General features: G+C 44.2%; 1 protein-coding gene across 1 annotated transcript; it reads right to left on the reverse strand.

Moving 5' to 3' along the window:
- Positions 1-27,365, reverse strand: LOC148671506 (antigen WC1.1-like). Its single transcript, XM_088631053.1, has 15 exons — positions 27,322-27,365; positions 26,532-26,887; positions 13,239-13,544; positions 12,170-12,484; positions 11,029-11,256; positions 10,706-10,804; positions 7,376-7,690; positions 6,635-6,984; positions 4,917-5,121; positions 4,181-4,324; positions 3,748-3,846; positions 2,889-2,960; positions 2,302-2,388; positions 1,844-1,930; positions 1-152 (listed from the first exon to the last, which is right to left on the reverse strand). Exons 1-15 carry the CDS (start codon positions 27,363-27,365, stop codon positions 1-3), a joined length of 2,859 nt encoding a protein of 952 aa, XP_088487179.1.
- Positions 27,366-27,918: the final 553 nt, after the last annotated feature.

Genomic DNA, 27,918 nt, shown 5'->3' on the forward strand with positions numbered 1-27,918 from the left:
TCAGACAGCCCTGTCAGTCTCATAGAACCCATCCTCTCCCTGAGACTCGTCCCCAACATCATCATAGTCAGTCCTGTCAGGGGCAGGGGCTTGTTCTTCAGGGGGCAGTGTGGGCAGGACCCTGTCCACTCCAGGACCAGTGTGGGGGACACCTGACAGAGAGACACAGAGTCAGAGACAGGCTGTGGAGAGGCTGATGGACAGGAATGACTCTCCTAGATGACATTTTTGATTTAGAATTGGACCCATGATTTTTTATGCATGGGTACAGTATGTTTTTTTAAGTGTGATTTTAACAACCATTAATTATATAAACGAATAATATTAGACAGGATTACAAAAAAGAATGTTATACTTAAGACGTGAATACGATTGGTCAGATGAATAAGTTAGTGAAAGTATATTATAATCCAAAGCTTTTATAGGAATTCATTTGAATTAAAATTAAAAATGTACCTTTTAGAACAAATTGATGATTACTTCAGATTTTACTTACCAACAATGTACCAGTGTTATAAAACCAGAGTGCGGAAAAGCTTTGACAGTATTTTCTAAAATTCTCTTTGGGTATCTGAAGACCTCTCTCTGGTCAGATCGGTAGGTGATCTCAGGCCTCTATCAGGGCTGAACAGGACAGGGAAACACTAGGCTGACATGTAGAGTTCAGGACTCCTGGTCAGGGATTGGCTGGACTATAGCCAGAAAACGATACTGAAAGCATCCGATTGGCTGGGTGTGACAGTGGGTGGGTTTTGCAGAGACCCTGATCTAAGTGTTTAAAGCTTGTGGCAATCAAGACTCTCAATCTGTATTAGCTTCTATTGATCCCTGCAGGATAAAGCACAATTTGAGCCACCACTTAGACCTGGTACCCTCTTGTCTTGGATGAGAGTGGCACAGAGATGGATTACTGGGGGTCATCTTCTCTATTCCTGAACTACCTCTTTCACACTGAGGCCCCTGGCTGTAGCCCCATTACCTGAAATGGGGTCTCCCTCACTGTCGCCCGCACTGTATCCAGAGGGTGTCTCATCAGAGAGGAGTCTCCCTGTGAACAGAAGAGCAGGTCAGTAATGTCTCTGTCATTCTGACTGGCCTGTCTCCCTGAGACCCCTTCTTTCTTATTGTAATTGAGCTAGTGTTTAATTTAATTAATATGAAGGCATGTGTAGGCTGATTACAGGGGGTTCTCCTGAGTCTAATTTATAATAACTCACCTGACACAGTGTCTGGGCTCTGGGGCACAGTTACAGCATCATCATAGTAATCTGGAGCCTCTTCTCACAGATGACATCAGGTCTCCTGAAGCACACAGAGATAGTTTTACTGTAATTAATAATAATAATTGCTTACACTTTATAAAGCGCTTTTTCTGGACACTCCACTCAAAGCGCTTTACAGGTAATGGGGATCCCCTTCACCACCACCAATGTGCAGCTTCCACCTGGATGATGCGACGGCAGCCATAGTGCGCCAGAACGCTCACCACACATCGGCTATTAGTGGGGAGGAGAGCAGAGTAATGAAGCCAGTTCATAGATGTAACACTGTAACACATCAAATTTAAATTACAGGGGATCAGGCAGCCCTATTCTATTATACATTTCAAACCCATTCCATTTTTTTTAATTGAGATGGTGAATGACAACAGTGCAGCCTGTATCAGTACAGAGAGCGCTATGCTGTGAATTCTTGTGAAATATGTAAAGAGGAGCTGGACACTGGCAGCAGAATAATCAGACTCAGTGTGATGTGCTCTGCAGTGCATAGAGAGAGGAGAGAGAGTCAGAGTTTCTGGGATTGGTGCAAGGTTTCTCTTTGGGACTGGACTGAAATAACCCACCTGACAAGGCATCTGGACTCTGAGGTATAGTTACAGCATCATCATAGTACTCTGGGGCCTCTTCTTTCACAGAGGACATCAGCTCTCCTAGAGCACACAGAGCACAGCTTCACTGTCACAAATCAGAACACTGAGTTATCTAGAGCACAGGACTGCTGGAGTTCATCAGAACCAACTGATTAACTGAACATCACACTGGAACTCAAACTCCAGGCTCTAAGTACAGAAGATCAATTAACCCAATTTCTAGTCCTATTCACTTCTGTAAGAACAATTTCTAGATTTTCAATTAAGACATTGAAGGACAACAGCGCAGAGAAAGGTTGACTGTATTTGGACAGAGAGAGTGGTGATGTGGACACTTTGAGAAACTGAAGAGGAGCTGGACACTGGCAGCAGACTCAGACTCACTTAGATTTGTGCAGAGTTTCCCATTTGACTGGACTGAAATAACCCACCTGACAAGGCATCTGGGCTTTGAGGTACAGTTACAGCATCATCATAGTGCTCTGGGATCTCTTCTTTCAGAGAGGGTATCGACTCTTCTGAACCACACAGAGAGACAGAGAATTTACACTTCAGGACTCTGAGTTACTTTGACCACAGAGCTGCAAAGTTACTGTCAAGTCTAATTCTAAATGTGATTTTAAATGCTGTGTGGTTAAGTATAGTTAAGCCAAGACTGTAGGGTCCCTAATTTAACATGTGATCTGAAAGGCAGTTTTTGCAGCATAGTTTCTCAGTCATCATTCTGGACCTGAGGCACCATCTCCTTTTCTATCAAAACCAATTAGAGCAGCACCCTGTCTACCACCCCAGTATTGACCAGGTCTAGTGTTACTCAGCCTCTGTGATCTGCTGGTTAGCGTGAGGCAACACTGAAGAGGAGAGTTTGTAAGGAATAGAACATATTTGGTAAGATTTGTAAGATTCAGGATTTTCTACTCAAGTTCTCTAAATGTCAGCCTGGTTTGGGATGAGAGTGAGTACTGGACTGAAGACCCCCCACTCCTACACTGAGCCCCCTGACTCCACCTCCACTCACCTGGTACTGGGTCTCCCTCACTGTCCTCCACATCATCGTATCCAGAGGGCAGCTCATCAGAGAGGAATCTTCCTGTGAACAGGAGGGCAGATCAGTAATAGCTGCAGTCAGTCAGCACTGTCTCTTACTGGGGGAGAAGACAGGGTGTCAACAGAAACACAGAGTTTATGCTCATTTTCTTCACTTACTTTAACAGCAGTTGAGAAAGAAAACTCTACAGGTTTAAAACCAGTGTGGGTTTTTGTGTGAGATTTTCTACAAGTGTAAGTACTCAGATCTGTCAAGATTGTAATCCCTCCTCTTAAGGGCGCTTGGGCTCTTTCACATTTTAGTTGATTTTGTGCACCTGCCTTCTATCCAGCCCCCCTTATATAAGCCAGATACTCACACTATTCTGGGTTCTGCATTGGAAGACGGATGCCAGGAGGCCCGCCTACCACCAAGTCGCCCTACGCCCGCGGCTTGAGGGCATAGGCCTCCTATCGGCATCCTGACCAAGCTGAGTCTGGGTCTCAGAGTGCCTGGCCTCGTGATCCTGTTTTATTCCCTGTCCCTGCACCGGATCCCATTCCAGTTCCTAAACCTTGTCTTGTCTTGTCTCGTTTGGATTACCCGGCTCTGGACTTTTGAACTTCACCCTTGATTTTTCTTTGGACTCCCTTGGACTTGTACGCCAGGACCACACCTCCCCAAGGACCAGTGCACAGTCATCACGCCCCACTGTTCGTCAACCTGCCCAGTTTCTCATCGACTCCTCCCAGTGTCTGTTTCACATACGTCCGGATCCTGACCAACGCATTGTAACAATATCATCCTCAAGTGTGAAGACTAATCACACCTGAAGACTCTCTCCACTCACCTCTCCTGGGGGCGCTGTAGGTTCCCTCTCTGGCCAGTTTGTACTCTATTTCCTCATAGACGGCATCATGATAGGGGGCGAGTGCTCCCTTAGATAGGGCTGTGTGAGGAAACAGACACTCAGGGTTAACATGCAGGGAGTGGAGTACAAGATCAATAATTCGCTGCTAAACCTTCTTTGGACATTTGTGCACATAAATGTTATGATTCTTGATTGGCAAATCTCCTCATATCTCCATCTGTAATTGTTGATAATCTTTTTCAAGCTTCGGCTGGATTTCTCTACCCTATTAATAATGTTCAGATCCAGCAAACCTTTAAATTAGACAGGTTCACCTTGATTTTAAATTTTGATTTCTTCCTCAAGTTCAGTATAGAAATCTGAGTTCTATGACAGTGACAGTAATGACCACTAGAGATGAGTTCCTCCCTACCTTTCCTCAGCTTCCTGTTCTGGATCAGCTGCCCCACTAACAGGGCCAGCACCACGAAGAGCAGAGCACCCAGCAGCAGGAGGACCAGGGGCGAGGCAGACAGGCCTCCCAGCGGCTGTGTCTGGGGTGTTGTCCTGGTGCTGCCTGAGGGAGAGGTAGACAGATCAGGAAATGATCTTCTTTCTCAACCACATAGTGGCAAGAAGCATCTTAGACAACAGTAAAGTTACTGTGAGCTCATCTGGACAGAGATTAGAAACTGGAGGATTTACCTGTTTTCACAGACGAAGTGCTGGTTGAAGTAGGAAGAGCTGTAACACAGGATAAAATGGTTTTGATGAGGAGATTCACAGCAGTTCTTCTATTCTTCTTGACAAAAATGAAACACAGAGATGCCACGGTTTATAGACAGCAGTACTCCTGAGAATCAGCAGGACCATTTAGACAAACTGAAATGTCTCTTATCCTCTTCTGCCAAACTGTATTACCTGTAGTCACTGGATGGTTTTGAGATCCCCAACCTGAAAAACATAAAAGTGATGGGTTGAGTTTCAGAGAGCAGGGAAGCGTGATGATGGACCCAGAGAAACACACACTGCAGCAATAAAGAGTATTTAATGGCCAGAAGCACTCATCTTAACAAGCAGAGCTTGTGTTGGCTTTTATTATTTACATCAGTATTCCTGTATTGAGAGCAGCCCTGAACACCCTGGGACGTCCAGCTGCTCCCACTCACCTGTACAGGTGACCCCAGCATCCTCCTTGTGCCGACAGTCGCTCTGTCCCAGGGGAAGGTGCCAGCAGTCCCTCAGGTGGAGCTCACTGCCCCTGCAGTTCACCTCGTCCAGCCAGATGGTGCCACTCCCTTGTCCAAATGATGTATTAGCCACTGTGCCCACTGCGTCGCCACAGCCCAGCTGCCTGCAGACCACCTGGGCATCCTGCAGGTCCCAGGAGTCATCACAGACTGTCCCCCAGGAGCCATTGTGATAAACCTCCACCCTCCTGAGCAGTGACCTCCTCCTCCGACCAGCCTGAGGGGCCAGGAATCTAGAGACCAAAATAAAACTGATTAACAGACAAAGAGACACAAAGATCACCAGCCTGAGGGGCCAGGAATCTAGAGACCAAAATAACACTGATTGACAGACACAGAGACACAGACCCCACCAGCCTGTGCTCCAATCTATATTCCTCCTTCCCGGTTTGACACATCTTATAAACATCAAAGCAAAATACAACCAGGCTGCTGTCTGGTTCAGTGCACTGACTGGATCTGTTTGGATTTTTTTAAGTGTACACAGTATCTGTGTATATGGCACATACCTGTGAAACACAATTTAAAACTGATTTAATTTATCAACATATGCACACATTTTTTAAACTCACTTGAACATATTTCGTGGCCTGAGGCTGTGGAACAGGATTTGAAGCTTTGAGGCACAGACTTCTTCTCGTCAGCTAAAAGAATAAAAAACCTTGTTAATTTAAGATTATTATACAGGGCATGATGACATTGATGTGTATTATGTCAGAGTACGTTAGCTACAGGTTTCAGTACTCATAATGTCATAATGTCTCCTTTAATCTTTGAAATAAGATATTTATTTACTTTCATTTTTTAATGTGTTGTATGGATTGTGTATATAACAAATATTAATTGCTACTTGAAAATGCTGTGATTGCCAGCTTTAGAGCAATAAAATATGAACACCGTGTGAAAGTCTGAAGAGGGACTTGCATGCACACCTTTTGGTAAACTGCTGGATTTAAAGTTTCATGCACTCTGGGATTAGGGATTAGAAATACTGGAATTCAGTTTACAAGTCTGAAAAAACTAACATTCAGCACCTTTGATAAGTGATGACTCACCTTATTTTTTTATTAGCAGATTGTTCAGTCTCAGAAGTGGGAAATAATCAGTAATGGGCAAGGCTAAACAGGCATTATGTGACTCAAGATAAACACCATAAATACAGAACATTATTTACTAGGGATAAGCAATATAAAATCAGCAAGACAATCACTTTTCCAAGTACTGCTATTGCTCTCTGACAACAGTTACCTGTTGTGTACAGATTAAACATTTTGGCATTCCTTGTTCTTCCATGAAGAAATTTAAAATTCTCTTGAACCACAAAGTATTTTGCCTGTTTTTGTTTTGATAATAATGACAAGCATGTTAGTCACAAACATCATTTTTAGATTGCAATAAACGCTACTAGGAGCAGTGTTTGTGAAACCAATCAATCATTGACGTGTTTGGGTGTCAATGTTTTCCTCACCCGAAGACAGATTTATGTCAAATTAGCTTGTGGGTCATCCCACCATAATCCTGACCTTCAGTGTCTTACTGTCCAACACAGGGTGTGGTCAAATACAGTGAAACACTGGTCTGTCTGTAGTCTAGTCATGATCTCCTTCCCCTTCACCCTCTCCTTCATACACACACACATCCAGCCCCTTATGACCCTCAGACAGGTGGAAGACGGAGTCCTTACCTGAGCAGGTGATCAAAGCCACTTCAGAGTCTGTGCACTGGTTCTGGTTCCAGGCAGAGGAGGGGCAGTGCCACAGCGTGGAGTCGTGAGGGCGGCATTTAAATTCATCAAGCCAGTGAGGAGCGGAGTCCCGTCTGGGGGCTGAATCAACGACACGCCCACTCTTCCCACAGTTTAGCTCCTGACAGATCAGACTCACTGTGTCCTCACTCATGCTATTCCAGCACACGTTGCCCCAGGTGCCATTGTAGAACAGCTCCAGCTGACCAGAGCAGCCCTCGGCCAGTCTCAGCTCCTTGAACTCTGGGGACACACAAGTGGACAGACTGAGAGAACCCTGCTCTGAACTGACACAGACTTCTAGATTAAAGACCTCAGATAGAAACAGTGTGTCTGCTAACTACTGTGACATTAGATAATTTCATTTTCTTTTTTCCCCAAATTATATAAATGTAATGAAATTCTGTTTTTCAATAGAAAATAATACAATCTTGACATTTTTTTAATCAATGTCAACATTCTGTAAATTACAATCCAATTGGAGAATATTTGGATTATTATGTCAAGCACCCTATTACTATTACAATAAAGCTTATTTTCACATTACTGTCCCTGTTCTTGTCTTGAACAGGGGTTACTGTGCTTGATCCTGGCAGTATATGAACACAGTCCTGGTGTGACTGGAGTCCTGTACCTGAACACACCACTCCAACATCCTCCTTGTGTCCACAGTCATGCAGTCCCCACCCTGCTGAGGGACACTCCCACAGAGATGACTCATTCCCCAGACAGCCCACCTCGTCCAGCCAGATGGGTCCAGTTCCCTGACTGAAGGAGGCTGGAACTGGAGCACTAAGGGCCGTTCCACACTGGAGCTGCCTGCACACCACCTGAGAGTCTGCCAGGTCCCAGGAGTCATCGCAGACTGTCCCCCAGGAGCCATTGTGATAAACCTCCAGCCTCCCAGCACAGTCGCCTCCTGCCCCAACCAGCCTGAGGGAGCGCTGGGCTAGGAGAGACAATACCCAGTGATACAGACACATATCTATAAACATGACTGACACAATCACTTCCTACCTCAACCAGCCTGAGGGAGCACTGGGCTAGGAGAGAGACAGTACCCAGTGATATAAACACATATCTATAAACATTACTGACACAATCCCCTCCTGCCTCAACCAGCCTGAGGGAGCACTGGGCTAGGAGAGAGACAGTACCCAGTGATATAGACACATATATCATTGTGGCTGGTGTGGTGCCATTCAAGCTAACATGAGGACGTTAGAAAAAAAAGTTAGGAGTCTAAAAAATAGTAATTTACAGAGCTGCAGGACTGGTAAGCACAGAGGAACAAAGGGAATCTTTTGGTTTACTCTAATTACCTCGTCATTAGAATCGTCATGAGTCAAAATTCACAGGATGAAATATAAGCAAAGATAAAGAGAGGTAACTGAAGGAAGGAAGAGAGAAGAAGCATGTCAGATGAGAAGAACTGGAGTTCAGATTCTTGTTAAATAATGTGAACCTTGGTAAGGAATTTCTGATGAAGAGACATGGATCCTGTGCAGCTGCAGGAGTAGGCGGAAGACACAGCAGGTGTACTATCAATACAAAAGGCGAGTTCGTGGTCCGAAGAGAATAGGTGATTCAGAAACCAGGGAGTTCGATATAAGCAAACAATCCAAATCAAGAGGAGAGATCGTGGTCGAAGGGAGTAAGGTGGGTCAAAATCCGGGACAAACACAGGTGGCAAACAATCCGAGTCGAGAGGTGAGGTCCGAAGTCAAAAGGCAAAAGGAGTCCAAAAACCAGAGTGATACAAGGTACAGTAATCGCCAGGTAGAGCTCTCAGAGAGTAGACTCAATACTGAGCAGCGGATGGTTTAAATAGTGTACCGCACGGTAGAGCGTGTGCTGGTGGGTTAACACCTGCGGCGGCGCTTGCTATTAATAACGCGCTGCTGGTGCTGATTAGTTTTCTTATGGGTTGATCTCCGCTGGCTGGTGGTCGTGACAGAGAGCTCTCAGTCTTGTAATTTAAGAAGATTCTGGTTTCCTATATTGTGCCATCCTCAGGCTGAAGACATTCTCTCCTAGTTTGTGATGGAGGTTTAGAATAGAAATATAGTAGTTTTTCATTCACTTTTGGGCATCATATTAGTGCTATTCTGTTAATTTAGGATGCAGGGTAAATCTCTGATTGCATTATAGAGGATTTCATATTATAGAGTTATAAGGGAAAAACGTTTTCTATAAGAAGGGGAAAACTATGGATTTGTAGCCTATTATCAAACTGACTGCCTACAGAAAATCTGAACGGATAGATAGAAATAGCTGTCAGTCAGGGATTTCTGACCATTCACAGGCTAAGGGAGGTTAGGGTTAGGGTTAAAACCGAGGTCCTGACTCTCTGTGGTCATTAAAAATCCTGGGGCATTTCTCAAAAAGAGTAGGGGTGTAACCCTGGTGTCCTGGCAAATTTCCCATTGGCCCTTACCAATGCTAGCCTCCTAATAATCCCCATCTATGAATTGGCTTCATTACTCTGCTCTCCTCCCCATTGATAGCTGCTGTGTGGTGAGCATTCTGGTGCACTATGGCTGCCGTCGCATCATCCAGGTAGATGCTGCACATTGGTAGTGGTGGAGGGGAGTCCCCATTACCTGTAAAGTGCCTTGAGTGGAGTGTCCAGAAAAGCACTATGTAAGCGTAAGCAATTATTATTATTATTATTACAGATGTTCAGGGCAATTCTGAGCAAAAGCCAAGCTTTTCTTTACTTTTCATTGTCAGCCTGTCAAGTGAAGATCAATCAGATTCTGATTAGGTAGCGATAAGTTAGTAAGAAACTTTTTTATACTGCTTAAATGCTATATACTGTATAGGCCATCTAGCTCTGCCAGTGTATCTTAAATTTTTTATTATTTTTTAAATATTTTTGGAAGGTGAAAAAATATTCCAGGTTCTGTCTCCATAAAAAATATGTAGATTTTTTTTTATATTTGTTCAATCTGTCTCAAATTTCTATCCAAGGTAGTAGACTCATAGGACCAGGCCTACATTTTCAGCTTTCTCAGAGTGACACAACATGGAAAAAATAATTCTGAAGAAAGAAAAATGAAATGTGTTATGCATATTTCTTTTGATTGAGTACACACAGTAAGACATAGAAGAAATCTGATGATTCAGACTTACAGCAATGCCCAATGGATACGCTTCAATTCAAACCCTGAACCAGACCTCTGTTGTCAAGCAAGATATTGCATTCCAAGATGCTTAAGGGCACATCCTTCCAGCCCCTGGATTCTGTGACTCTATCTCCAATACAGTTGTTAGGAATCTGAATGTTTTAATACTTACTTTCCTGTCATATCCATTTAAGTCCAGCTCATTCAATAAAAAACATTACATATCAGTAATATAACTAAAAAGGTTGTTTATTGCCATAATGAACCAGTACTTTTCAATACTCTGCTCATGATGTAGTAAGTGCATCTACATCCATACCTTCCGGTATTGCCCATCAATCATTCTTTATCAAAAAAAGAAATAGATAAAACGTTTTTTTGCTTTAGGCTGTAAGCTTTCATTGTTCCCATCTGTTTTAATTAATCTATTGACTTGTCAGGGAACTATTCTCAGTTCTTATCTCTGTTGCTTACAACTGCAAGAAAGGAGATCTTAATGAATTTGAATTACAGGCCTCACATCTGTTGTCAGCAGTGCATTAACCTGATGACTAAACACTGTATCTCTACAGAATGGGATGACTGGATTGAACAATATATGGAATCTCTTCTATAATCATACTCAAATTTCAAACATTTATCCCTGGTTTATTGCCAGTCCATATTAATGGACTTAAAATAAAAACAAAAATCACTTCATACAATATATTAACTGTTGTTGACAGGTCCGGTTGTTATATTTTGTGAAAAATATTTTAGGGTTTGTGTTTTATGTCCTACATATCAATGTGCATATGTTAAAAATAAATAAAAAAAATACTTCGAATGGCTCCTACCTGAGCAGAGCAGGGCAGCATCCTGTCCAGTGTTGCAGCTGACTGTCTGTGGAGAACTGCAGTTCACCAGGTGAGACTCGTCCCCAGAGCACTGAATACCTGTCAGACACACAGCACTGTCACTGTCCCATACAGAGAGGTGTTATAGACTTGTACTACAGAGCACTGAATACCTGTCAGACACACAGCACTGTTGCCTGTTTCATACAGAGAGGAGTTATAGACTTGTCCTACAGAGCACTGAATACCTGTCAGACACACAGCACTGTTGCCTGTCTCATACAGAGAGGAGTTATAGACTTGTCCTACAGAGCACTGAATACCTGTTAGACACACAGCACTGTCACCTGTCTCAAACACAGAGGAGTTGTATATTTGCACCACTGAGCCACAGCCCAGCTGTCTGCAGACCACAGAGGCCTCTCTGTAGCCCCAGGAGTGCTGGAGGAGTCTCCCCCAGGTGCTGTTGTAGTGAACCTCCACCCGGCCATCACAGTGACTCTTTCCTCCTAACAGCCGGACTCCACCGTCTAGAGCTGACAGGGAGGAATCTGTAAAAATGAATCATCATGTTTACTGTCATTCACACATCAGAATAATAACAGAAGGGTTTTCAGGAACAACATTTTTTTTCATATAAAATTAGCATGACACACCCCAGTTTATTAAATCAGAACATATTGTCATAAACATATTCCTAATAATTTTCAAAATGGTTTCAGACATTTGGCAAGACATCGAGTTCTAATGTCACACTTCCTCTCTGTTCAGTGTAAATTCTGGCTGGCTGCCCACAACTCTGCACATCTTTTTTAGTTTCCCTTCCTTCACTTCAGCTGCATCCGTGCAGCAGCTTCCTCATGGTTGAAGAGGATGTGCCAGTGCTGGGCAGGTCAGTTGAGCCCACGTGTAAGGGGATGGAGGGATTCTCAGCACCTCAGCAGGTGACTGGGACACTAGATGGTGCACAAACTGCAGGGCTATGAATGAGGAATGTGAATGTGGACTGACTTGTGTGTTTGATAACACAAGGAGGGTGGAGCTGGAATTAGCTGCAGGGCAGGCTCCTGTAGAACAGCATGAAGAGGTGGGTAATGGAAGGAAAAGAGAAAGCAGATAAGGATGGAGGAAATCATGGAATGAAGGGTGGTCTTGAGGTCTTGAGAAGTTGTGCTGGACCTCTGTGGAAATGAGAGAGGATTATGGGAATAAAGGTCTGGGTGAGAGGTGACTATGGTTGTGCTGGAAGTCAGGACAGTTTGAAAAGGAAGGGAGGCTTGGTGATTCCAGTAAGAGGACTGCTTTCAGTGGCACCTTGAACTGTTGGACTGGTGTAGCTGACTTGGATGTAAATGGATTTGGCTGCTTCATGAGTAAGTGGGAGAGATTTGGATTTGACCTCTTACTGATCTTTTGTTTGAAGCTTTATTAATTCTGAAAATATAAATATGTGTTGATTCTTACTAGAACAAATGACTCCAGCGTCCTGCCCATGAGAGCAAGCCGCTCTGCCCCATGAAGAGACAGCACACTGAGAGAGATGTGTCTCATTGCCCTGGCAGTCAAACACATCAACCCCCCTTGATCCACTGCCTGGTCCAAACCAGGCCTGTCCTGGAGCTGCTACAGCCTCCCCACAGCCCAGCTGCTGGCAGAGAACAGTGGCGTCTCTCAGGTCCCAGTACTGGTCACACACTGTCCTGTTTTCACCGCGGTACTGCAGCTCCACCCGGCCAGAACAGGAGTCAGGACCGCCCACCAGCCTGTAGCCACTGTAGTCTGCAGACAGGACAGGTGAGTCAGTAGAACATTAACACCATTCTAGTCTTTATACAAAGGACTGATGACTCAGGAGCTGTGCGGCATTAACATCACTATAGTCTTTATACAAAGGACAGAGGAGTCAGGAGCTGTACTGTATGAATGCAGTGTTATAATGGTTGATTTTAACAGTGTGTTCATTGTACAATAACTTCTCAAAGTTACACATACTTATTGAATATTTAACTTCAGTACACAAGAGTAATTATCTGTCACACTGTGACAAACAAAGATGAATCAAGCAATGTGGAAATCACATGATCACAAGGCCACTGCCTGCTGCAGCTCGCTGACTGATCCAAAGATATTAGTTTGGGGTGCAATATACGGTGGCCCGAAACGCAAAAGACAAACAAATAAAACGTGCAAATTAAAATGTCTTAAAATTACTAAATACCTTCAAAAAAGCAAGGACATACACACTAATGACTTTTGCCATTTTGTCTTTAGGTATTTAATTAAAAAAGATGATGTCACTGTAGAACAGACAATGCTCTCAAAGGTTAGTGGGCAAAGCTATGATGAAGAGAACTAATTAGCCCACACTGCCCAGCGTGAGATACTGAAGTATTTACATAAGTGGGGATCAGTATAGACAGCAGTGCTCTCACCTGTACAGACCAGGCCGATCTCATTGCTGTGAGAGCAGCTCAGAGTGAGATATTGAAGTGTTTACACAGCTGGGGATCAGTATAGACAGCAGTGCTCTCACCTGTACAGACCAGGCTGATGTCACTGCTGTGAGTGCAGCTCTGATGCTCTCTGGTTGAGGTGGGACAGTCATGGATTCTGGTCTCATTTCCCCGACACTGGATCTCCTCTGTCCTGATCAGCCCCTGCCCCTCTCCGAAATGAGCCCCTCTCAGCAGCTGTGTCGGAAATCCGCAGTCTAGTTGGCGACAGATGACCTCTGCGTCCTTCATGTCAAAGTCGGCCTCACAGATCGTACTCCAGGACGGACCACGTAGAACCTCGACTCTACCAGAGCAGAGACTCCTGCCCCCTGCTAGCCGCACTCCTGTACCTAAAGATAAGTTGACATTTAATCTTCACAATGCTGCAAGACATTAACTGAGGTTCTTATGAGTTCCCCTTCTAGTATTTACTGTATTTAAAACATAAGAGTGAACCCTCTCTGTGTTTAAAACGTCTTGTTCTGCTCTGGCGTGACAGTGATGCCTGCTTATTTTAATCTCATCCATCTGGGACACATCCATCTGCATCCAGTACAATAGACTTGACCAGACATGTGACACAGGTATACACAAAGCATCTGACAAACTGTAGCAGTATTAGAGCACATTAACAGTGTGCATAACATGACACAGTAATGTAAATGTAAAGAGATAACTGTGTGTAGATCTTTTGTATTAAATATTTTAATCCTAAATTTAAAACAGCACAAAACCATCTTTTTATTCAATAATTCAAGTAGCATTTCTAAATGTTCGGACATATAAACTGTCAAAATAAACTCAGTTTTTAAATTTAGATAATTTAATATTAGCAGGTCAATATAGCCTCAGCACCCTTTCATCCAGGAAGAGGTGCAGAAGGACAGTCAGAGAGTTGGACTGGACTCTGTACAGACCTGAGATCTTGAGAGAGAATGAAGCAGGACTGAGATCTAGACAGACAGTAGGAGCAGCTCCTGGGGTCTCAACAGCAGTCAGAGAAACTGAAGCCTCATGCCCAGATCTACCTTGAGATATGCTTAAGCAACAATTAAAATCATCAGACAACGTGTACAAGTCATACAAACCCTGTATTCTTCTATAGCTCTTGGGATGTGGTAGCTCATAAAACTGTCAGGTCTGGAGGTACTTTGCTGGGTTTAAATCTACCCAAGTGAATCCAATCAACCTGCTTCTAGAAGAGCTGCATTAAATCAAACTAAAAAATGTCCATAATCCTGAGTCTCGATAAAGATTTTCACTACAACAGGCTGTACAATAAAAAAAAGTCCAGTAAAAAATACAAAAACATCTTGTTAAATGATCAAATCAGTCTGTTCCCTTTCCTTGGATATGATGCTGCCAGGGTGTTGAGAGTTTGACAGATCTCTCACGTTCCCTTCAGCAGAAACAGTTATTACTATTATATTAAAAATCTTTGGTTTACAGTGTTAGTTTGTTTTTGGTTTTCTGTAAAAAAGGTTAAGTGTTTAATCTTAAAACTGCAGTGTGGGGTGTGACAGTATGAAAAGTCCTTGTACTGTACACTACTAGAGGGCACTCCAGCTGTTCCCTCTCTAACCAGTTTTTGCATGAAAAGGGAATTAGTATCACCTGGGTCCTCATTAGGGAACCCTATAAAACATTCTCACGTGATTCCCCTTGTGTTTGCCTCAGAACCCCAGCATCAGCTGCAAGACAGCAGAAATCTGTATTACTTCACGATCAGTGCCCAAGAGTCTCTCGCTATTAGGTCAAACTTGAGGACAAGAAGAAACACATCTCATACACTGTGTGTCAGCTCTCTACTTCTACTAGAAGTATCAACCCTCTACTGGGCGAAAAGGCAGCCCGAAAACCCACTCTGTCACAGGGGTCTTATTACAGCTCTTGAGTAAGAAATGAAAGAGACTAGTACACACAGAATGACTGGTGTAGGTGTGTCTGAATGCAGGATTGTTAAGTCTTTCTCTTTGTCATCACCAGGGCCATAGATACTGCTGAGGAGTCCATTGAAAATCTGTCAAAATTTTCCCAGAATCAGCTGAGACACAGGTCAGCATTCAGACTGGTGTCTTGACCATATGAGACTCAGCTCCTGTTCCAACAAATTAAGCATTTAAACTATTATTATAAGTCCTGCTGCTCAGCATGTCCATAGATATTACTGAACTGCTGAAAAGAGAACCACCCATGGAACAAATAAAAACTCTAGAATAGTTGATTATCATACAGCATGTCTCTCCTTCCAGGTTTCACACAGTTCAGAGACTGGAGCAGGGACTGTCTGACCTGGGTACTGAAACACACTCTAGTCAAGACCAGGACTGTCACAGCCTGGCCTGGGCACTGACAGACACTCAGGACAAGACCAGGACTGTCACAGCCTGGCACTGGTGGAGCAGGACTGTCTGACCTGGGCACTGACACACACTCTGGACAAGACCAGCACTGTCACAGTCTGGCACTGCTGGAGCAGGACTGTCTGACCTGGGCACTGACAGACACTCTGGACAACACCAGGACTGTCACAGCCTGGCACTGCTGGAGCAGACCAGTCTGACCTGGGCACTGACACACATCTGGACAAGACCAGGGTTGTTCTTCTCCACATGAAAGCAGATCTCAGAGACTACCACAATCTCATGGAGTTCAGCTCTACTTACATACAACTGGGTCTAGCAGTCAGCTCCTGGCTACAGTGCATTGCAAGAAAATGCATGACCACCTTAAAGAAGGCAAAATATGAACTGCTCTCTTTCTTTTCTATTTATATCCAATGCTACGCTGAGAGCTAATCTCACATTAAATTCTCAAATGCTGGGCTCATCTGAATCAGACTGACAGTCACTCCACCACCAAGAATCAGCCCCTTGGACAGCTGGTAGTGCAGCTAAATACACAGTCCACTACATCACTGAGCCCACAATACCATTAAGACACACCTAAAACTGACACCAAAATACCACTGTTACAGTTTTAGGTAACTGAGAAGTGTCTCTTAGATTTTAGATAAAGTTTGTGAAACTTGGAAGAGTAAACACTTCTAACTTCAAAGCAGTGAGGATGTTTGCTAAGGTCTGGGGGATACCTTGAGCAAAAATTATTGTAAAATTTACCTTAGTATACCTAGGTAAGTTGTGGATTAATGATTGTCAAGGAGCAGTACAGACACAAAATTTGAGATCACATTAAGAAGAAGAAAAGGAAGAAGAAACAATAAGCAGGAAGGAGAAGAGAGAGAGAAGTCCAGAGGAGATGGGACTTGAGGCTTGTGTCAGACAAGAGCCCCTAGTTCGTGATCATCCAAATTAAATCTTACTGGAGCTAAGTATCTGAACCTTGCTAGAGAGAGCATGCTATTCTGTGTTTTTAGGGAACTTGGGTTTCCTGGGTAAAAGACACATCGGTTAGAAGTGTCTTTCCTGCTTAGTGTGCATTTTATGGATAGGGATATAAGCTCCTATTTATTTTGTGACATCCAGGGTGTAGATGGAGAGATCTAACTGCAGGTTGCATTGTATTTAGTTAGAAGGCAGCTCATCTCTTGTGTGGCCTCTGTAGGCATTAAGAGTTTTGAACAATATAGGCACAGTGAAGTAGATACAGACTCAGTGACCATAGCCTGGCTGTTTAAACTGACTGACACTAATAAAAGTCCTGGACAGAGGTTCAAAGAGACAGAGACACTTCATATTGTCCTTCTGCAGAAACACACAAATCAGGTACAATTTGAAATATAATTATCAGTTAATAAATATAATATTTACTTGAGTTATTTTAGGTATAATTGCTACATTAAAATTATGTAATATTTTATTTAATTATAAAATGTATTTATAATATTTGTTTTTAATAAAAACATGTAAAAGAGGGAGCAGTAACTGTAAAAACCAGGCATAGTGTAAAGTAAGTTACAGTTGGTTTCAATATACTGGTTAGATACTGTATAACAGTTATATACTGTTTTTTTATCATTTTCAAAAGTCAGAAGAGTTTTGAGAGAGTTTGTGACTCCTACCAAAACACCTCACTCCAGCGTCATAGTCATGAGGTATGGCCCAGTCTTTCACTTCAGTGTTTCCACAGTCCCTCAGTGCAGACTCTGACCCTCTGCAGGAAATGTATCCCAGCAGAACTGATCCAGACCCTGGTCCAAAGTGAGCTCTTCCTGGAGCTGATAGAGCAGATCCACAGCCCAGCTGTCTGCACACCACTGCAGCATCATCCAGATCCCAGTTAGCCTGAAAAACTGTCCCCCACTCTCCTTTATACCTAATCTCCACTGTACCCTCACAGGGACTGGCACCATTCACCAGTCTCACATCATCATGGCCTGGAGAGAGAGAAAAGTACTTATTACCATTACTACAGAATATTTTGTATATTTATAGATATTCATAATGTACACACATAGTTACATTTTCTTGAACCTATTTGACTGGATTGCTATTAGAAACAGTGGAGACACAAAGTCCACTAGCTGTCATCTTCAGATCCTGATTGTCTGTAACATACTGGAGAGTCAAGTGGCACAGTGACTGTGTGTCAAATACTGGAGAGTCTAGCGGTACAGTGACTGTGTGTCAAATACTGGAGAGTCTAGCGGCACAGTGACTGTGTGTCAAATACTGGAGAGTCTAGCAGCACATTGATTGTGTGTGAGATACTGAGAGTCTAGCAGCACATTGATTGTATGTGAGATACTGAGAGTCTCCCAGAGCAGTGACTGTGTGTGAGATACTGGAGAGTCTCCCAGTACAGTGACTGTGTGAGAGATACTGCATAGTCCACCAGCACAGTGTGTGTGTCTGTGTGTGTGTGTGTGTCTGTGTGTCTGTGTGTGTGTGTGTCTGTGTGTGTGTGTGTCTGTGTGTGTGTGTGTCCTCAGAGGGCTGGGACATGTTTTCTTGGAACTGTGGTCACTACAGTGGTCAGTTGCTGTGGTGTGAGAAAGCTGAATCACTGATAACCAGTCTGTTGCTTTAGTACACGAGAACCCCACATGTAAAAACTGCATAAGAGTGGTCTGACCGCTAGTCTATATCAGGTAAGATATTTAAACATTGGTGAGTCACCTTACTCTGAGTGTTGTACTTTGTAAGTGAGAACACAAAATAAAAAAATAGTAATAGTACAAACTATTCATAACGAACAAGTGCTTCACAGATGCTCAGTATTCATTCACGTTCAATCTGGAGCATGTCATATTGCTTCCATTATAGATAACTCATTTTTATACTGATCTATTTTTTAGATTTATACATTGTTTGCCTTGAAAATATTAATTATGTAATTTTTTTTTTACCGTAACCTATTAGAATCTTAATATTTAATTCATGACTGAATTATATTCCATACACTGCACATTCAGTAACGTTTCATTTTTTCTGTTTATCTACTGTGTTGTGAAGTCATTCTGATAAGTAATTACAAATGAAACCCCTAGAAAAATTGGTAGGATAAGTTTATAAACCCCTTTGTCATAGTTAGTATGTGCTGATTTAACCATTTGCCTTCCAAATTACACAATAAGTTAATTTTTAATAGATGATTGTTGATTGTCGATTGTAAATTGTCCATTGTCAATTGTAACCTGCGTTTTGTCATTGTGATTCAGATGATTTCAAAATAAAATCTGTCCTGCTGTATCTCAAAGCACAGATTTAGTCATCTTCAGGTATTTGGTATGTTGTGAGGGAAAGTCTGTTAAGGAGTTTCATTGGTTAAGTTTGTAGAATAGGTTTGTTGACTGGGTTTTGGAAAGAGAAGGGGTTTTAAAGGAGATATTTAGGGGCTGGGATGATTTTTACCTTTTGTATTCATTTTGTAAAGAGGGTAAGATGTCAGCTGATGTTGGAGTGAGAAGTGTGATTCTCACCTAAGAGTGGAAAGGATGACAAAGACATCAGACTGAGTAGATCTCTCAAGGAAAGTTTTTGGATTTAGTTTCACTTTTATCTGTTTGCTCAGCCTGCTTTACTCAGACCTCCTGGCTCCAGTCTGCCTCTACCAGATCAGTGCAGCAGGTATCACAATATACAGATCCAGCTAGTCACAATGTGCGAGGGATGCTGCAGTAATTCGCAGTGCACGGTTTGCAAGGTACCGCAGGTTTTTTTAAATAGGATGCAGTAGTTTGTAAAACCGCCAGCTGGAGCAGTGAAAGCTTACATGGCAAGTGAAGCATTTCGGCTTTCACCAGAAATCTGGTTTCGAATCCTGGTCAATGCTAAGGAACAATTGCTTTCCAGTTACAGAATTTATGTATTTAGACTTTTAATAGTTTTAAACTGTGTATTACAGTTTACAACATTAAACTGATTAAAAACTAGCTATATTTTTTCTAAAAGCAAGATTGCTCAGTAGGACAGAAATACACATTATTCCCCCTTCTTCAGAAATATTTTATGCATCAAAGTCTTTAGCTTGGTAACTTACAGTGGGTTATGGTTTTAAGCTTGTTCCAACATTATATAATTTATATACTGTATTTAATAAAAATTATAACGTTTTATCCTTTTCTTAGAATATGTAGTAAGAACACCACTTGCTGTTTTTGTAAAAAATCAAAGTTGTACTGATTTTATACCACTTGATAGTAATATTAATTGTGTAACTAAGCAGCTAAAATATCACAAGTGGATGTTTTGGAAACATATTAACATTTTTTTAACTTTTATTGTCTTCATAGTGGTAATTGGCAATGGACTGTAATGCTGCACCCAGGCGGCTCACAGCCCAATCAGAGAATTACTTTTGGTCTGTTTCTTACATAGCCGAATACATAAAAATAGTCCACTATTATAGGCTGCTGTTGTCTCCAGTGTGAGCGTGTGAATCTGGATGAATTATTATAAGTGATGGTTTCATGATTAAGGATTTCTTCATGGAATTCTTTAGGTTAAACAAAGAAGGGAAGAAGGGCTATTTTTACAATTGCCGCTAACCGGAGAACAGCTCATCCATATATTGAAACCGTATTGAAACCATACCATGACAGTGAAGACTGATGTGTTAAACTAATGAAAAAGAAACTTCAAATAGACCAAATGGCTAGAGAGGAGTTATAGACTTGTACTACAGAGCACTGAATACCTGTCACACAGCACTGTCACTGTCCCGTACAGAGAGGAGTTATAGACTTGTACTACAGAACACTGAATACCTGTCAGACACACAGCACTGTCACTGTCCCATACACAGAGGAGTTATAGACTTGTACTACAGAGCACTGAATACCTGTCAGACACAGTGCACTGTCACCTGTCTCATACAGAGAGGAGTTGTATATTAGCACTACAGAGCCACAGCCCAGCTGTCTGCAGACCACAGAGGCCTCTCTGTAGCCCCAGGAGTGCTGGAGGAGTCTCCCCCAGGTGCTGTTGTAGTGAACCTCCACTTGACCATCACAGTGACTCTCTCCTCCTGACAGCCGGACTCCACCGTCTAGAGCTGACAGGGATGAACCTGTAAAAATCATTAAGTTTTGGTCAACTGCACATCATTACCAGAAAGCTGATCCATAGATGTTTTAAATGCTGACCTGCATTCATAACATGAGAGGAATCATCTTGAACAATGACATGTTCACAACTTATTGATTATACTTGTTTTATTGCAGCTTACAAGAACAATACAATCTTCAGGTAAAATTCACTTGATATTTCCCCACTTTCTACATCAGAAAGTATTGTTTTTTAAGATTAACAGTTATACAGCAAAATGTTGTTTGAATATTGTATTTCACTCATTTGTGTGATTATTTATCACATTGAGTGACTACCATCAAGCAAGAATGGTTTTATTGGTGATTTTATAACTTAATGGTGAAAATATTAACAACCTCTGCTATGTACAGTAAGCAGCCATGTACACCTTGTTTTCAATGCACTACTGAATATCTGAATACACTGATACTTCCAGAGGATTTCGTTTCATCATGTCAAGGCTGTAAGATAGGGCTGCTAGGGCAATAGGATCCTATGCAGGACTCAAGACAAGAGAAAGACACTAAGCAGATATGCTAGGCAAAAATGAAAACCAGGAGGCAGGTGAGTAGGTCGGAACACAGAGAGACAAGGAGGAAGCAACAATCCAAAACACTAGGTGAAATCGAATCCAGGAAGCAGGCGAGTAGTTCAGAACACGGAAGCACAAACGAGGAAGCAGCAATCCAAATCACAAGGTGAAACCGAAAACAAATAGCAGGCTAGGAGATCGGGAACCGGAGAGAAGCAAGAGGTAAACGCGCACTAGGGAGCTCGAAGAGAATCCGCAATAGTGAGTGGGGAAGTGAGGAAAAAGGAGAACTAAAATAGAGACGGGAGAGAAAGGTGATTGGCGTTCACTTGCGGCTTGTTTTACAGGGCGTGCGCGTGGGAATGCAAGAAGGAAGAGCGGCGCGAGTGGAATGCGTAACAGTAACCCCCCCCCCCACAGGGTCGGCTCCTGACGACCTGATAGCTGGCGCGGGATGGGTGTGAAGGAAGTCTCGAATAAGGTTTTGGTCCAGGATATCCACTTCAGAAACCCAGGAACGTTCCTCTGGACCATAACCCTCCCAGTCAATCAAAAACTGGCGGATACCTCTACGCCATCGGGTGTCCAAGATCTTATTCACAGTATAGGTGGGAAATCCATCCATCAGTCGGGGAGGAGGTGGGCGAGGTTGCCGAGCATAAAGTGGGGATCTGTGCTAAGGCTTCAAGAGGGAAACATGGAAGGTGGGGTGAATCCTGAGGGTGGGGGGGGAGGGCGAGGCGGTAAGAAACAGGGGTAACCCGGGATAGAATTCTGAAAGGGCCAATGAAGCGAGGACCCAGCTTGCGGGAAGGTTGCTGGAGTGGAATATTCTTGGATGACAACCAGAGAAATTGGTCTCGACGTAAACGGGGAAAGGGGCGTCGGAGTCTATCAGCAGAAGTCTTCTGTCTCCGAGAGGGAAGAGCGAGGGTTGATAGCCCAGTGAACAGAGAAACGGAGACATATTAGTGGAGGAGGTATATAGAGGATTGTAGGCATATTCAGCCCAGGGGAGAAGGGAAGCCCAGTTATCATGGGCAGCGGAGACATAAGACCTGAGGTAAGTCAGCAGGTCCTGGTTAATCCTCTCCGCCTGACCATTGGCTTCGGGGTGGTAACCAGAAGTGAGGGAGGAGGATGCCCCTAAAGTCTGGCAGAAAGCCTTCCAAAATTTACTGTCAGAAACAATATCCTTTGGAATGCCATGGAGGCGGAAAACATGTTGGACAAAAAGGTCTGCCATCTCCCGGGCTGATGGGAGGGCTGGAAGAGGAACAAAATGCGCAGCTTTAGAGAAACGGTCGATGACCACCATGATTGTTGTTTTACCGTGGCTTTTCGGGAGATCCATCAGGAAGTCGACCGAGAGATGAGACCAAGGCTGTGAAGGAATGGGAAGAGGTTGTAAGAGACCAGCCCTCTTCTGCCGAGGGGTCTTGCTCCTAGCACAGGTGGGGCAGGCTCGTACGTATTCTGTTACATCAGACTTTAGGGAAGGCCACCAGAAGTCCCTGGAAATGAATTCGATGGAACGACGGGTGCCAGAGTGAGCAGCGAAGCGGGAGTCATGGCCCCATTGAAGAACTGTGGAGCGCACTGAATCAGGAACAAAGAGTCGGTCTGGGGGGCACTGGGGAGGAACTGTGAGGTTCCGGAGAGCCCGTCTCACCTTGTCCTCGATGTCCCAATGTACAGCTGCGAGGAACCTGTCAAGCGGCACGATGGGCACTGGAGAGTCTTCGGAGTCCGTGGGGTCGTGAACGTGGGAAAGGGCATCAGCTTTGAGATTCTTGGAGCCTGGAGTATAGGTAATGAAAAAACGGAACCTGGAGAAGAACAGGGACCACCTAGCCTGGCGGGGGTTGAGGCGTTTAGCAGATTGCAGGTAGGCCAAGTTCTTGTGGTCAGTGAGGATAGTAAAGGGATGGATGGCCCCTTCTAGCCAGTGTCTCCACTCCTCCAAGGCAAGCTTGATGGCCAAAAGGTCCCTGTTCCCAACATCATAATTCATCTCGGCAGGGGATAGGCATCTTGAAAAAAAGGCGCACGGATGGAGTGTGCCCTTCGGACCATGGCGTTGAAATAAAATGGCACCAACCCCAAGAGCGGAGGCATCGACCTCGAGCACAAAAGGAAGAGAGGGATCGGGGTGACGGAGAACTGGGGCTGAGGAAAAGTTCTGCTTGAGGCGACGAAAGGCCCTATCAGCCTCTGGGGTCCACCTTCCCTGTCCAGGACCTTTACGAGTAAGGGCCGTGATGGGTGCTACAACAGAACTGAAGTTTCGGATGAAACGGCGGTAAAAGTTGGCAAAGCTTAGGAAACGCTGCACTTGTTTCAGGTTCTTGGGTGTGGGCCAGTCCAGGACAGCAGAGACCTAAGCAGGGTCCATCTCGACACCCAGAGAGGAGATTATATAGCCTAGAAAGTGGATCCTGGATGTATGGAAAGTACATTTCTCCAGCTTGGCATAAAGATGGTTATTGATGAGTCGGGTGAGAACTTTGCGGACGTGAAGGACATGATCATCCATGTTGCGAGAAAAAATTAAAATATCATCAAGGTAAACCAAAACATACTTCTGAACAATGTCCCTAAAAATGTCATTCATAAAGCCCTGGAATACAGCAGGACCATTAGCCAGGCCAAAGGGCATGACCTGATATTCATAATGACCAAGAGTAGTAATGAAGGCTGTCTTCCACTCGTCACCTTCACGGATGCGAATGAGGTTGTAGGCACCCCATAGGTCAAGTTTGGTGAAGACAGAGGCCCCCTGAAGAGATTCCAATGCAGAGTTAATGAGTGGAAGGGGATACCGGTTCTCGATAGTAATCTCATTAAGACCTCTATAATCGATGCAGGGCCGCAGGGATCCGTCCTTCTTCTCCACGAAAAAGAAACCTGCACAGGCCGGTGAAGTAGACGGGCGAATGAAGCCAGATTCCAAGGAATCACGGATGTAGGACTCCAGGGCGTCAGATTCATTAAGAGAAAGAGGGTAGATTCTTCCTCTCGGAGGGAGAGTTCCAGGCAGTAGGTCAATGGCGCAATCGGAGGGACGGTGTGGCGGCAAGGAGAGTGCTTTTTGCTTGCTGAAGGTGAGGTGCAGGTCAGAATATACAGAAGGGATTCCGCTGGTGTCCTCCTGGGAGATGTGAACAGAGGAAAGTCTGAGAGGCAACTGCAGACAACGATGATGACAATTGGGTCCCCAGGCGAGTAGTTCACTGTTGGACCAGTGAAAGTGGGGGTTGTGCATCTTCAACCAAGGGTATCCAAGAACCAAAGGATGGGAAGGAGAGTGAAGGAGTAGGAATTGGATGCTCTCAGTGTGGAGGGTGCCAATGCGGAGAGTAAGGGGAAATGTTTGCCATTCAACAAGAGTGAGAGGGGATCCATCCAGGGTGAGGAGGCGAATAGGGGGAGAAACAGGGATGCGAGGAATATTCCAAGTGGTGGCGAGTCCGGAGTCTAGGAAGTTTTCCTCTGCGCCTGAATCAACAAAAGCCAGAAGAGATTCTTTGAATCCATCCCCTGAAACCAGTGCGGGCAAAAAGAGGCCAGAAGAGGCAGAAGGGGCAAGAATACCGACCTTGACAGAGGGCATAAAGCTCGGAGATGGCCAGCAGCCCCGCAATAAAGGCAACAACCTTGGGAGAGTCGGTGGTGTCGGTCCTCAGAAGAAAGCCTGGAGAAGGAGGTCGGGCGGGAGGTGGCAGAAGCCAGGAGCATTGTTCTTGGAGCCTGATGTCAATTTCAGACAGACGGGAGATGAGGTGCTCCAAGGAGGGAAAGTCCAATGGGAGATATGTGAGGTGGTCCTGGAAAGCAGAAGAAAAGCCCTGGCAGAACTGGTGGATAAGAGCCTCTTCATTCCAGGGGACCTGGGAGGCCAGGAGGCGGAATCCCATGGCATAATCTTGAAAAGAACGGGAACCCTGGGTGAGAGAGGTGAGACGGGAGATGGCAATATGGTGGGAGTGGAGCTGACCAAAAATGGACTGCATGGCAGCTGAGAACCGGTTGACATCAGCAGTCACAGGGAGATTCCGAGCAAGGAAGGAGGTAGCCCAGTCCAGGGCTAGACCGAAGAGGTGGGAGACCATGATGGCAATCTTCTCTCTGTCAGAGGGAAAACAGTCTGGTCGAAGGTGGAAGACCATCCAGCACTGGGTTAAAAAATTCTGAAGCGTTGCTGGGTCACCCTCAGATTTCTCCAGGGTGGGAGGGGGCAAGGGGCAAGCAGCAGCAGCCAGGGGAGGGACAGGCACGGGAGCCACTGGAGGTGGTGGTGGCCGGGTGGTGTGGTCCACTAAGCGTTGAACTGCAGTGGTCAGTTGTAGAAGAGCCTGGGACTGCTGTTGCAAAAAGGTGGTGGTGGCGGTGGTGTTCTGGTCCGCTGGATCCATGTTGGCTCACTATTCTGTAAGACAGGGCTGCTAGGGCAATAGGATCCTATGCAGGACTCAAGACAAGAGAAAGACACTAAGCAGATATGCTAGGCAAAAACGAAAACCAGGAGGCAGGTGAGTAGGTCGGAACACAGAGAGACAAGGAGGAAGCAACAATCCAAAACACTAGGCGAAATCGAATCCAGGAAGCAGGCAAGTAGTTCAGAACACGGAAGCACAAACGAGGAAGCAGCAATCCAAATCACAAGGCGAAACCGAAAACGAACAGCAGGCTAGGAGATCGGAAACCGGAGAGAAGCAAGAGGTAAATGCGCACTATGGAGCTCGAAGAGAATCCGCAATAGTGAGCGGGGAAGTGAGGAAAAAGGAGAACTAAAATAGAGACGGGAGAGAAAGGTGATTGGCGTTACTTCCGGCGTGAGCTTGTTTTACAGGGCGTGCGCGTGGGAATGCAAGAAGGAAGAGCGGCGCGAGTGGAATGCGTAACAAAGGCTGTGCAAGTTAGAGGCTAAAAATAATTGTCTTATATGAATGATTTGGGGAATTTTCTCATCACTCTTTCCAAACTGAATTCATAGAACAAATTGAGTTTAAAGGAGAAACAGATTAATGTAAGTGTAACATGTATAGTGTGTCAAAAGCTTCTCTACAATTTGCGTGTAATGAAAGCATCCACACCTTCTCCATACGTGCAGATCATCACATCTTTGGTAGGATTTAACATCTTTAAAGATGTAAATACACTGAAATACATTAAGAATTGTATTTGTGCATCTCTGTCCTTTAACTGGTAGCGTGTAAAAGAGAAGTCCTTCAGTCAATCATGAAGACAGTGTGCTGCTGTGTGTAAGCAGAGGGGGTGTCACTGTGTTTTAAATGCACAATTCTCACCAGAGCAGATGACTCCTGCTTCCTGTCCATGAGAGCATCCTGCACTCCCCCATGAAGAGACAGCGCAGTGTGAGAAACGGCTCTCATTGCCCCGGCACTCAAACACATCAGCCCATACTGGTCCACTGCCCTGTCCAAACCAGGCCTGTCCTGGAGCTGCTACAGCCTTCCCACAGCCCAGCTGCTGGCAGAGAACACTGGTGTCTGTCAGGTCCCAGTATTGGTCACACACTGTCCCCCAGTCCCCAAAGAGGGACTGTAACTCCACTCGGCCAGAGCAGGAGTCCGAGCCGTTCACCAGCCTGAACCCTGTGTATCCTGCAGACAGGACAAAGGGAGATAGAGCAGACACACAACTTCACAGCACAACAACCAGCAATAACCCTGAATTGCACCTTCAAGGATATTTACAAACTTGATTTTTAGATAACTCACTAATATGTTACTGTTGATCATGAGGCTGTTCTAGTAAAGTGTCATGGTTTGGCATGAATCCACAGTACTGATACACTGAGTTATAGCAACAGTCATCGATGGGAGCTGGTCCTGTTGATTTGTGTGATTCATTTTAATGTTAACATTCTAAACATAGTAGTTCAGGTGGGTAGATGTGTCAGCATGCGTAGGCTGCAAAGGAACAAGTAATTGGTTTATTCCATGCTGAAAAAAAGAAAGAAAACACAATGTTTCGTCCGTGGAGCCTTCTTCAGGTGTGTCACATTCTAAACATGTCTGTGTGGAACTATCCATGATCTCGCACATTGTTAACCGAGTCCTTATAGAGCCTCACAATGACAGTGACTGCTGTGTGAGAGTGTCCATGATCTGTAACATTCTGAACTGAGTCTTTGAATCTTTAAAAAGATTCTGACTTTTGACTTTTGAAAATTAAGCTAAATTTTCACTAAACACTCCATAGTCCTTTCAGGACACTTTATTCTTGGATTATTCCTAGTGAAGTGATATTTCTGTTCTTTTCTCTTCAATGGTCTCACAGAGGTGTGCATAAATCTCCAAGTGGATTTAGTCATTCACTGTTTAAGACCTGAACTCAGGTCACACTCAAGTCTTGTCACTGACCTGTGACCCCGAGCCAGAGGGGAGAGGGCAGAGGGCAGAACTGCCCTGCTGTCACAGGGAGGGTGAGAGGGAATGCCAAAGTGAGCTCTGTGTCCTCAAGCACAAAATAAAGGCTCAGCAGCAATTACTCAGGTGCAGAAGTGATGGATTGTTTTGACAAAGCTCCCACAAACCAAAAATTATATATACAGCTATAATAGACTAAACAAAAATTGCACAAAAGCATTTCCAGAGAGTTATAAAATTGTGAGTCCCACTGCATTAATGTCCTGTAAGCTGACTCCCCCTTCTGTCTGAGTTACTATAA

This window comes from Lepisosteus platostomus, chromosome 5, assembly GCF_059453375.1.
Source record: "Lepisosteus platostomus isolate fLepPlt1 chromosome 5, fLepPlt1.hap1, whole genome shotgun sequence".
In the NCBI taxonomy this organism is placed as follows: Eukaryota; Metazoa; Chordata; class Actinopteri; order Semionotiformes; family Lepisosteidae; genus Lepisosteus; species Lepisosteus platostomus.